This window comes from Rhinoraja longicauda, chromosome 13 (assembly GCF_053455715.1).
Source record: "Rhinoraja longicauda isolate Sanriku21f chromosome 13, sRhiLon1.1, whole genome shotgun sequence".
Lineage (NCBI taxonomy): Eukaryota > Metazoa > Chordata > Chondrichthyes > Rajiformes > Arhynchobatidae > Rhinoraja > Rhinoraja longicauda.
In genome coordinates this window covers 31,993,343-32,005,386 of record NC_135965.1, presented here as the reverse complement: position 1 = coordinate 32,005,386, position 12,044 = coordinate 31,993,343, and the positions used below count along the sequence as shown (strand labels likewise).

General features: G+C 43.9%; 1 protein-coding gene across 2 annotated transcripts in view; it reads right to left on the bottom strand.

Annotated features, from left to right (window-relative positions):
- The window catches only part of LOC144599625 (rho guanine nucleotide exchange factor 4-like), a 322,645-nt gene extending 317,661 nt beyond the window's left edge, over positions 1–4,984 (bottom strand). For both annotated transcript variants that reach the window (XM_078410740.1, XM_078410743.1), the window contains exon 1: positions 3,638–4,984. In XM_078410740.1, the coding sequence (XP_078266866.1) occupies positions 3,638–3,826 (189 nt within the window). In that variant the 5' untranslated portion in view covers positions 3,827–4,984. The remainder of the gene's footprint in view (positions 1–3,637) is intronic.
- Between the last annotated feature and the right edge of the window lie 7,060 nt (positions 4,985–12,044).

Below are 12,044 nucleotides of genomic sequence, written 5' to 3'. Positions count from 1 at the left end.
ATCAACAATTAAATAATGGGCAACACATGCATCCTTGCTGCCTATGCCTTCATCTTACAAATGAGTGAAGAGAACATTCATTGTGCATAAAATAAATGAGCATGTGAAGCATAATTTGTGCAATGAGCTTTGACTGCTGCACTGTTGATAGGAATGTTTGATCACAGAACTTCCTAGATTGTTACAATTATAACGTTGGCACCCCATCTCACAGAGTCATTAGCAGGGAAACAGGCCCTGTGTCCATCAAGTCTGGGCCAACCATCAAGCACTCATTGATAGTCATTTTTTTTCCCCCCTCACATTCCCTGTCAACTACACACCCGATTCTATCACCTACCTATACAGAAGGTAACTTACACTTGCCAATCAATCTACCAACCTGTACAGCTTAGGAATGTAGAAGTAAACCATATCTCCCTGGTCTTTTTTGATTTATTCACTGGGATCCTTTACATTTATCTGAAGAGGCAATGAAATGTAATGGAAAGAAACCCATGCAGAGAGAACAGGCAAACTCCACACAGATAGCAACAGTGGTCGGAATTGAACCTAGGTTACTGGAACTATGAGGCACCAGCACAGCTAGTAGAGGTGCTAATATAGAATATCTTTATCTTCAGGAATTATCAATAGTTTACTCAACTGTGAATGCTTCACAACATAGATGGATTTAAACAGTGGCACAGTGGTAGAGTTGCTGTCTTACAGCACTGGAAACCGGGTTCAATCCTGACTGTGGGTGCTGTCTGTACGGAGTTTATATCCCTGTGGCCGCGTGGGTTTTCTCTGGGTGCTCCGGTTTCCTCCCACATTCCAGACATGCAGGTTTGTAGGTTAATTAGCTTCTGTAAATTGTCCCTAGTGAGTAGATCGCAAAACTGGGATAACATAGAACTAGTGTACGCGTGATCATTGGTTGGCATGGACTCGGTGGGCCGAAGGGCCTGTTTCCATGCTGTATCGCTAAACTAAACTAAACTAAACTAATTAACCTCTCGAGGTCCTTATATATTTGGAACCTTGGCTGATTTCCTCATGAACAAGGTCAGGAACACGAAAGGCAATTGTAAATCTAGCTTTATAATCTCAAGCAAGTTCAGTTAACTTCACAGACCACGAAGCAGAACTAAGATTTTCATGCACTGTTATACTCAATCCTGTATCAATTGCTTTTATTCATACTGAGGAGCCACTAATTTGTTAAAGATGCAGCAGGGCTTATGGTTATGAGCTAAACTCCATGACATTGACCCTGCCCACATGGCACAGCCAAGTGCCATCTGGAGTCCAAACAGATTTGTTCTTTATAAATCTAAACTATACTGATTCAACAATGGCCTTGGGTTCTTTGTTGACTTTGATGCTACTGTGTTATGTTATGTGCCAAAAAGAACATGATAAGAAAGAAAAAACTGAACCTATTTTCAACAATGGGAGAAAGCACAGGAACAAGAAGAGTTTGTTTCACATCATTTTTTTCTTCCAGAGTACACATAGAATCATAGAGTTATATAGTGTGGAAATAGGCGCTTTGGCCATACCCGCCCACACCAAACAACATGTCCCATCTACACTAGTCCCACTTGCCTACATTTAGCCCATATCCCTCTAAACCTGTCCTATCCACGTACCTGTCTAATTGTTGTTTCCTAAACGTTGCGATAGTCCCTGCCACAACTACTTTCCCTTGCAGCTCATTCCATACACCCACCACCCTTTGCGGAAAAAGTTATCCCTCAGGTTCCTATAAAATCTTTCTCCCTTCACCTCAAACCTATGCCCTCTGGTTCTTGATTCCCCCACTCTGGGCAAACTCTGCGCATCCACCCAATATATTGCTCTCATGATTTTATACACATTTATAAGATCACCCCTTATCCTCCTGTGTTCCAGGGAATAGAGTCCCAGCCTGTTCAACCTCTCCCTATAGTTCAGACCCTCGAGTTCTGACAACATTCTCGTAAATCTTCGCTGCACCCTTTCTAACGACATCTTTCCTTTAACATGGAACTGAACACAATACTCTAAGTGCAGCCTCACCAACGTCTTACATAACTGCAACATGACCTCCCAACTTCTATACTCAAACTTCTATACGTCGCACCTTATTTACAATGCCTCAGTTCTCCTCCACATATAATAAGAAACCAAATTCTATTACTCAGATAATGTAAGTATATACTGCAACTAACCAAAGCTGAAGCTCATTTGATTTAACTCCTTCTTCTGAGTCAGGTTGCTGAGAGTTTAATTAAAACACCAAATGTTCCAGATTCATATCTCATCCTTTCCAAATATATTGCTTTTGGATTAGTAAAGGGTCCTGGCTGCCATCTCAGGTGAATATAAAAGATCCCAAGGAATTAATCAGAGAAGAACAGCGAGAGTTCCCCCGGTATCCTGGTCAATTGTTATCCCTCAATCAGCTAGTATTAAGTAAACTGATGATCTAACACTGCAGAAGTCTGAAGAAGGGACTCGACCTGAAACCTCACCCATTCCTTCTCTCCAGAGATGCTGCCTGCCCTGCTGAGTGACTCCAGCATTTTGTGTCTATGGTAATCTGACACTGCAGGTAGTGTTGCTGCTGCCTCACAGCCCCAGGTTTCGAGTTCAATCGAGATTTTCGGTGCTGTCTGTGTAATTTGCACATCTTTCCTGTAACTGTGTATTTCTCCAAAGACTGCTCCTGTTTTCTTCCAAATCCCAAAGACACGCTGATTGTTGGTTAATTGGTTGCTGTAAATTACCCCAAGTGTAGGTGGGAGGCACGTGAGAGAGAATAGGTTAAAAGAAATAAATGAAGGAACAAGTTCGGTAGGATTGTTCAGAGCTAGCATGAATTCAATGGGCCAAATGGCCTCCTTCTCCGCCATATGTAAATTCAAAGTTGTTTCTAGTACCGAGATAAATGCAAATTTGCTGCCAATTGTCCTAAATTGCAATAGCCATCAATTCAAAATATATCCTTTGTTTTGAAGCATAACAAAATGATTATGAAAGATACTGCACGTCAGAGTCATAAAATCAGAGTCATACAGCATGGAAACAGGCCCCGTCATCCAATTTGTCCATGCGGACCAAGATGCTAGTCTATGGTAGTCCTATTTGCCAGCACTTGATCCATATCCCTTTAAATCTCTCCTATCCAAGCCCAAATATCCCTTAAATATTGTTATTGTATCTGCTCAACCATTTCATCTGGCAGTTAATTTTATATATTTAGGAACTCTCAGGTTCCTATTAAATCTTTCCCCTCTCACCTTAAGCCTAGTTCTTCATTCCCCAACCCTGGGGAACGGACTGTGCATTCACTGTATCTATGACCATCATGATTTTAAACACATCTGTAAGATCACCCGTCAATCTCCTTTGCTCCAAACAGTAGAGCCCTAGTCTATCCAACCTCCCTGTAACCCAGTACCTCAAGTCCAAGCAACCTTGCAGTAAATCCTCAGGAACCATGTACTTGTACTCGGTTCTACCACATTCCCCAGGGCACTACCATCTACGGTGAAAGTAATATCCAGAGTCTGATATTTCTGCATGGTCTACTATATTGTTTTCCATAGCAAGGGTGCATAATTCACAGTAAAGCATCCTAGCTCATTCTACATTGTGGTGAAATTCTTACCTTGCAAAGTAATGCAATGGCCCAATCAATGAGGTAGGCTGCCAAGCTCATTTTTGCCTTCATGTAGCGGTCAGGTAAACAAGACAGGTACATTCGGTGCAGGTCAGGCTCAGCAATGGGTAATTCCATGGATTCAGGTCTTCCAGCATCATCTCCATTCGAATAGTGATTTCCAGAGGCTTCCTCCATTTTGATCTGTGATACTTCACTATGTATGCCGAACACTCACCAATTATCCTTGCTTTTGCCTTCAGGACATTGGTATGCACTGGCTCTTCAGAGGCAAACGATCTTAACCTGCACATAAATTAGCACCTGCAAAACTATTTCTCAAATGCAATTTCAACAGCATAATTCAGCTCTCGGTTGGAACCAGCTTGAATTGAAAACAAGAGTTCAGTATCTATTTTAAACGGTCCAATATAGCCTCTACCACAGACTGTCTGCCTCTAGATAAATATAGTCATAGTTTAGCTCTGTGCATATCAGGAATAGCAATCCCATTATTAGAAAAAGTTGGGGGGTTGCTCATTCTTTACATGCAAACTTGTTGATGCAATGTGTACGGTGGTTAATCACTAGGCACACAGTGTAACAGGAGAAAGGTTCATAATCCGAGCCTTGTAAACCTAATGTCACTTCAGCGCTGCCTCCTGTTGCTTGAAACATGAATCGATTCACTTAAAGTGGGTCCCCATGGAAATTGTTGCTCACACATAGATGATGAAGAAAAAACTCTGCTGTGTTTTTCCGAGTGATACGATAAACTGTAATAGAAATCAAACAAGCAAGTCCAAGTCTGGTGTACTAGCCAGACACGCAGTGACTCCTGCAGGCAGCATTTCTGCTGATCACTTTTACAACAGAAAAGAAACATTAAATTTCTTCACCGGGGTGATCTCATCTTGCACAGAGACCACCCTGCCACCACACCACCCATTTAAGTAAGTTACCTTCAGATGACCAGAAGTCAGTTAGTGAATTAGAGACTGGCTGGTAAGTAATAAATTGCCTTGTCTGTTTTCTTCTCTCCTCTGCCTTTGAGCGTTTTAAAGTCTCACTTTTCTTGACTTGGCTGTCTCTTCCTTTCAGCAGAATTCAGCAGCTGAAAAGCCTGCAAGTTGCTCTAAATTCGTCTGAGGAACTCTGGGAATACCACGCACGTAGCAACAGACCCCCTGTTTTTGTCTTAGCTGAACAACTTTTGAAATTCCAAATCTTGCATTAACGCCAGTCATGTTCCACTTGTTCGGAATCTTGCAACGCTCCTCAAAGACAAATATTATCCACTTTGCTCTTAATTTGCTGGCCCCGTTTCAAGCTTTGTAGAAGCCAGAGAGAAGAGAGAGCGAGAGAAAGCGAGAGAGAGAGAGAGATCGGTTCTGAAGTCTGTTTCACGCAGAGCAGAACCTCTGCGTTGAAAGGAAAGAAGCTCCTCCTCCAAACTATACAATATGTTGAAATTAGTAACACTTTGCTTTCATCTGATTAGTACACAGTTGCCTTCTAAAACTTTTCAGCCCTGTTTTCCGGAGTGTTCCTTTGCTGGACCCTACGCATCTGTAACAGGTCTTCAAGAACAGCTGTTGGAACGGGGGATGGGAAATAGCGCTCCATCACCTTAACCCCCTGAGATCTGCACAGTGACTTTTTTTTAACTGTGTGCAATACAGATTCCACAGTGCAACCATTCTTTCCTGCACTTTAATAATGACTGATGGGCTTTGTTCTGATTCGGCACTTCACTGCACTAGTCACAGTGATACAAAGACCCAGATTTTGAAGCCACAAGCTGTTTAGGCCCACACTGTATTAGTCATGAATGTCACAAATCATTCCTTTGTTGTATCCTTAAATGACAACTGCACCGTTTAAGTCTTCTATCAATTCCGAGTTTCTGTATTCCCTGAGCATTCGGCTCCATTATAACCAATTGCGGGGACAGGTCTGGGATTCAAGTGACCAAAAGTGACTATTTGGGGAAGACTTCTAATTAGAGCGAAACCTTGCAATGAAATTAGACAGAGTGCCCCACGCAGAGAAGAGAAATCTAAACCATTTATAACCAGTGAAATAATTACACACTCAAAGAGTTTTCAGCAAGGTCAACTTGATCTGACACCACCCCCAGCAAAACCTGTCTGAGCTCAATCTAACACAAGGGTGTTAAATCTGTGCCTACGGTACAAGTGGAAACTTGTCAGCTTTTTGCCTTTTATCATCCCTTTGTGCCCAACCCATCACAGATCCTGTGTTCAATGAAGAAAATTGAATGAGTGGCGCAGGCTGTGATAAGAGACCCCCATAATGTGTACTCTTCGGCACTTTGGGAAAAGGGAAAAGTGGTGCATAAATCTCTGCTGCACTGCAGCAAGTAGTCACTATATATTTGCTTAAAATCCAAACTATTCTCTTCAAATTTTAAGCAGGGACAAATTATAATGCAAGTGTGACAGCGGTGCACTCAGAAAACAAATGCCAACAAAATGTTCTTTATATTCAGCAAAATCTCTGCTCAGTATTCCACTACTCTAATCAATGGACAGAATAAATGTTTCTCACAAGATCTAAGTGGTATCTTCACTGCTCGTCTGCTCATCATGCTGTGCATTTATTCTGCTTGCCTGGAATCTGCCTGGAGATATGAGGCAAGTAGATAAACTCTTACCTTTTTTATTCAGCCTTTTTTTTCTGGCATGTGAACTTTACACCGTGTTTGTCCCTCTTCACAGACAGAGTGATGCTTCAATTTCAAGCTCTAGGGGATCAGACAGAAGTAAAGATTATCATTAGGGCTGGTGTACAGGGGTGGAAATCATCCCTAATGCTGCTTATCACCCTGTTCTATGGAGTTTCATTTAACTTAGAGATATAGCATGGAAACAGGCCCGTCGGCCCACCGAGTCAGTGCCGACTGTTGATCGCCTATTTACACAAGTTCTATGTCAACCCATTTACGCATCCACTCCTTACACACGAGGGTGAATTTACAGAGGCCTATTAACTGCACGTCTTTGGGATATTGGAAGAAACCGGGGCACCTGAGGGAAATCCATGCAGACACAGGGAGAACATGCAAACACTACACAGACAGTGCCCGAGGTCAGGGTTGAACCCAGATATTTGGCACTACCAGCCAAATTGTGCCACTCACAGTTTATGTTGTTGATGTATCAATGAGTTGCAAAGTAACATTTCTACTGCTTTCCGATCAATGAAATTGCAAAGAGCTTACTGCAGCATTTTTTGACAGACACAGATTGTTAATCAATTAAAGAAGCCAACCTCTATTGGCACAAAGATTGCACAATGTACTGTGAAGGTTGTACGTGGAATTGTACATCATTTCCCTGTAAAGTTTTCATTTTCAATTATTCTCCTGGGTAATGTGGCAAAGCCAGAGTTAACGCACCTCCCATAGGATCAGATTATGATTGTTTTTCTGCATGATGTGCTGTTAATAATAAGGTATACACAAAATGCTGGAGTAACTCAGCGGGTCAGGCAGCATCTCGGGAGAGAAGGAATGGGTGACGTTTCGGGTCGAGACCCTTCTTCAGACTGATGTGGGTCAAAACGTGGTCGTAGAGTAGGAGGGCAGGAGGAATCACAGAGGTGGTGCAGCCAGAGAATATGTCGCCTAAACTCTTGTCGAAGGGAGGAGGAGAACTTCTTCAAAGTAGACATACCTTGAGGAGAAATCGCAGTGGAGCGGCAAGTTGTGTCGGAAAATAACTGCAGATGCTGGTACAAATCGAAGGTATCTCAAAATGCTGGAGTAACTCAGCGGGTCAGGCAGCATCTCTGGAGAGAAGGAATGGGTGATGTTTCAGGTCAAGACCCTTCAGACTTGCCAATATTAAGCATTTGGGACTTCCCCTGCAAGCTAGCTAGATAGAGCTCTTAAGCATAGCGAAGTCAGGGGGTATGGGGAGAAGGCAGGAACGGGGTACTGATTGAGAATAATCAGCCATGATCACATTGAATGGTGGTGCTGGCTCGAAGGACCGAATGGCCTCCTCCTGCACCTATTGTCTATTGTCTAGTGTCTATATACCACTAGACATTGAAAAAAACTAAGCCAAAGTTATGACTATATCTGATCCTAAATGCTATTTACTTGCCACAATAATGTTAATGGTCTTAACCTGACGTGGACTAGCATCTGGAGACCAACTGCTGGAGCTCCAACCGCGGAAGCCTGCGGACTTATCATGGAGCTGGCGATCCCTTTGCCAGGGATCGGCCTCTGAGCTCCAACCGCGGGAGCCTGTGGACTTTAACATTGTGGAGCTTGTGCTCCCTGGTTAGAGACCGACTTCGGGAGCTCTAAGCCACAGGAGCTTCGACCGCCCCGAAGTGGGAGCTTCCACCGCCCTGACCCGGGAGCTTCCACTGCCCTGAAGCAGGAGCTTCTATCGCCCCGACGCGGGGACTTCGATCGCCGGCTGCGGGAGCTTCAATTGCGGGAACGGATTGGAGAATAAAGAGGGAAGAAAAGTGGACTTTATCGCCTTCCATCACAGTGAGGAATGTGAGGAATCCACTGTGGTGGATGTTTATGGTAACTTTTATGTAGTTATGTGACTTGATCCTTTTTTTTAGTATGGCTGTATGGTAATTCGAATATCACTGTACCATAATTGGTACACGTGACAATAAAAGACCTTTGAAACTCCACACTGACAGCACCCAAGGTCAGAATCAAACCCAGATCTCTGGTGCAGTGAGGCAGCGGAGTTAGGGGGCATGGGGAGAAGGCAGGGACTGGGTACTGATTGAGAATGATCAGCCATGATCACATTGAATGGCGGTGCTGGCTCGAAGGGCCGAATGGCCTACTCCTGCACCTATTGGGGGCGTGGCTGTCATTAGGGGCTTGGCTGCGTTCTGCAGCTGCGGCTTACCGGCAGTCTCTCTGGCTTTTTTTTTGTTTTTTGTCTATTGTTATCGTTTAAATGCATCTTTTGATTTATTTTTAACTCTGTATATGTGGGGGGTGGTGGGGGTGGGTGGGGGAAACCTTTACCGTGTCGTATCTCCGTTCGCGCTACGGCCTAACACCGTGGAGTCGGCGGCCTCCAGCTGGGATCGACCTTGAAGACTCCGGTCGCAGGGCCTGAACTTACCATCTCGGAGGCTTCGGCCGTGGGCCCTGCAGACCGCAACATCGGGAGTTCGCAGGTCCCTGGCTGGCGACCGGCTTTCGGGAGCTCCAGCCATAGCAGCTTCGACCGCCCCGAAGCGCGAGGTTTGATTGACCCGCTCGCAGGCCCCTCATCGTCCTACGTGGCCTGGCCGCGGCACTTTCCATCGCCCGGTGGGGGCTCAGGACCTTCATCGGCCTGCTCGGCTCGGCCCTGAGGCCTTCCATCGCCCGGTGGGGGCTTCAAAAGTCGGGAGCCTCGATCGCCTCGTGGCACCACGGGAGAAGAATGAGGAGGAGATAAGACTTTTCTTTGCCTTCCATCACAGTGAGGGTGTGCCTAGAGCAATCACTGTGATGGCTGTTTGTGTTAAAAATTGTAATTGTGTGTCTTGTGTTCTTTATTGTCTACTGCCGGACCCTGACGTGAGAGGACGCTGGCGCTATTTGTTCGCCGCTTCTCCGTCAGGACAGTTCGTTTGTTTGTTTTTATGTCTTGACTGTTTTTGTAAAGCTTCTTTGAGCATCTGGAAAAGCGCTATAAAAAATAAATGTTTATTATTATTATTATTATTATTATTGTCTATTGTCTATTGTCACCACTAGGCCAACTACGTGGGCAGTCAGGATCAGCTTCTGTGCTCGTCTGAGCAAACAGCAATGCGAAATATGGGGAGACCACAGCAAAGTGAATTGACATCAAGTTCATAGAGCTTTGGAGAAATTAAAATTAATGGAGCAGGATTAAACAACAGACTTAATTAGACAAGAAACAAAAAGTCCAAACTCTGGCCCTTGCACATTCTTCATCGTTCCTGCCTGCAATGAGCAAATGCCAGGACAATGAAACAAACCAAGTCCTACACCTGTTGTTAAACCTGTATTTCTGCTCTTGCAGAATAAGTGTCAAAATCAATGTCTGAATTTACAAAATGTTGAGCAAAAAGTGCAATCAGTACTATTCAAATTTTCATGATTTTCTGCGTCAGTTTATAAAGCATTGCTCAAAACAAACCAGAGACAACCATTCTCAACCCAATACCTAATTTCAACCCCATCTCCAACCCAGGGAGAATTAATTTGGAAGTTTCAGCGGAAATCAAAGTTAGCATAAAAGAGAATTACTATCTGGTGCAATCTGCAGCGAATCTGCTGATCGCTGCCAAAGTGGAAACAGGCCCCTGTAGAAAGCAGATGGATTAAGGATATCATTGTGTTGAAGACAATGCTCATATGGTCTAAATTGGATGGGAGTGGCAAATAGATGCAGCAATTATGAATAAACAAGGAACTGCTGATGCTGGTTTACAAAAAAGGCACAAAGTACTGAAGAACTCAACAGGTCAGGGAGCATAGCTGGAGAACATGGATTTGTAATGATGATCAGTCTGAAGTAGGATCACGACCCCAAATTTCACCTACCAATGTTCTCCAGATATGCTGCCCAAATCACTGCGTTACTCCAGCATTGTGTATCTTTTATTGTGGCAATTACGATGTGTGCTTAACCTGGTCAGGGAATGCAAACAACAGTCTGTCCCCTGGGATGGAGACAGAGATCAAGAAAGGGGAGAGAGGACAGACATGGTAAAGCCAGGTCTGCTTCTTTAGTGACTAAAATGGTGATGGAAGTTATTTTACTTCTGATAAAACATATCAGAGAGCAAATTTATAACCTCATTAACAGAATAACAGTGACCAGGTACCCTGGTTAAGAGATCTTATCAATATCTTCTTTGGCTGAGTTTCGAAAGGGTGAATGATGATTTAAATTGGGCAATAATAATGTTGTGTGGGAGGAAACTGGAGCACTTAGAGAAACCCACATGGTCACAGGGAGAATGTACAAACTCCATGTAGACAGCACCGTAGTCAGGATCAAACCTGGCTTACAAAAGTGCTATAAGGCAGCAGCTCTACCACTGAGCCACAGTGCCTTGGCGAATGGTAATGGTCAGAGCCCACTTTCCTCTCAGAAAGACATGATTCTTCCTCCCATCCTGACATCTGTTAAGTCGCCTCACGTTGCCCTTACAACTGAACAAGCCAACCAGACTAATAACACTGATGGTAATAGAAGCACTCTGAAGTTGGGCCCCCTTGACTCAGAGCTGCTCCAGATGAATTGCATCCTCTTTCACTACATGTTAGCAACCTTCCACCAGGTGTGCCACAATCATGGTGGAATTGTTGCACAGAAGCATCAAAACAAGCGAAGTCTCTCAGGAAAATAGGCACCAAGCTGATACTCTAGAATGATTAGTTAATTCACACATTGGGAATTTCAGTGAAATACGGAAACGGGATGTTGTTTAGTGAAATCACAAAGCTCAGGGATTTGGGCCAAATGCAGGCAAATGGGACTATACCAGGTGGGATACTAGGTGGAAGCAAAGAACTGCAGATATTGGTTTACAAAAAAAAAAGACATAAAGTGCTGTAGTAACTCAGCGGGTCAGGCAACTTGGCAGCATGGATGAGCTGGACCATTTCTGTGGTGTATAACTATGACTCTGTGACTTAATAGCCATAGCAAGGAATGGCTGCAGGTGTTGGCATCTCCCTTCCGCCTTCTTCTGTTCTTCCTTCTGTTCCACAACTCCATTCATAACCTTCTTTACAAAGAGAGCCTCCTGCTGAAGCCCATCCCCATTCCTTCCCTCCGCTCTGTTGGCAGGGTGCTCTGCTCAGTGGAAACTCTTCTCATATCCTGTCTGTTGAAGTTCCAGAGGAATGTCGACCATTGAACCTCACGGTTAGCAACAACCAGTTGTAATAAAATACCAGAGTTATAAAAGAATCCAGGCCTCTTCCATACCATTCCCTGAAGACTCCAGAAACGTTTCATACTTGTTCAAATCACGAACACCTCCAGCACTTTCCCTTCACTTTCACCAACAAGTGCTGCAAAGTGGGTCAGCTGGTGTTGCATCTTAACTCCAGTTGCATGGGCTCAATCCTGACCTCAGGTTCACTCTGTGCTGAGTTTGTATATTTTCCCTCTCCACATGAGCTTCTTCCACTTGCTCTGGTTTTCTCCCACATTCCAAAGGCATAGTGTAAAGTTAATCGGCCATTGTAAATTTCCCCTCAAATGCAAGTGAATGGTTGAATCTTGTGGCATTGAAGCGAATGTGGGAAAAACTCTAAAAAGAGATTCAGATTGGATTAGTGTAAATGTGTGCATGTGGTCAGTGTGAGCTGGGGACTTAATAACTTGTTTCTGTGCTATGTAACCTTTTGACTAAATCTGAAAGCTAG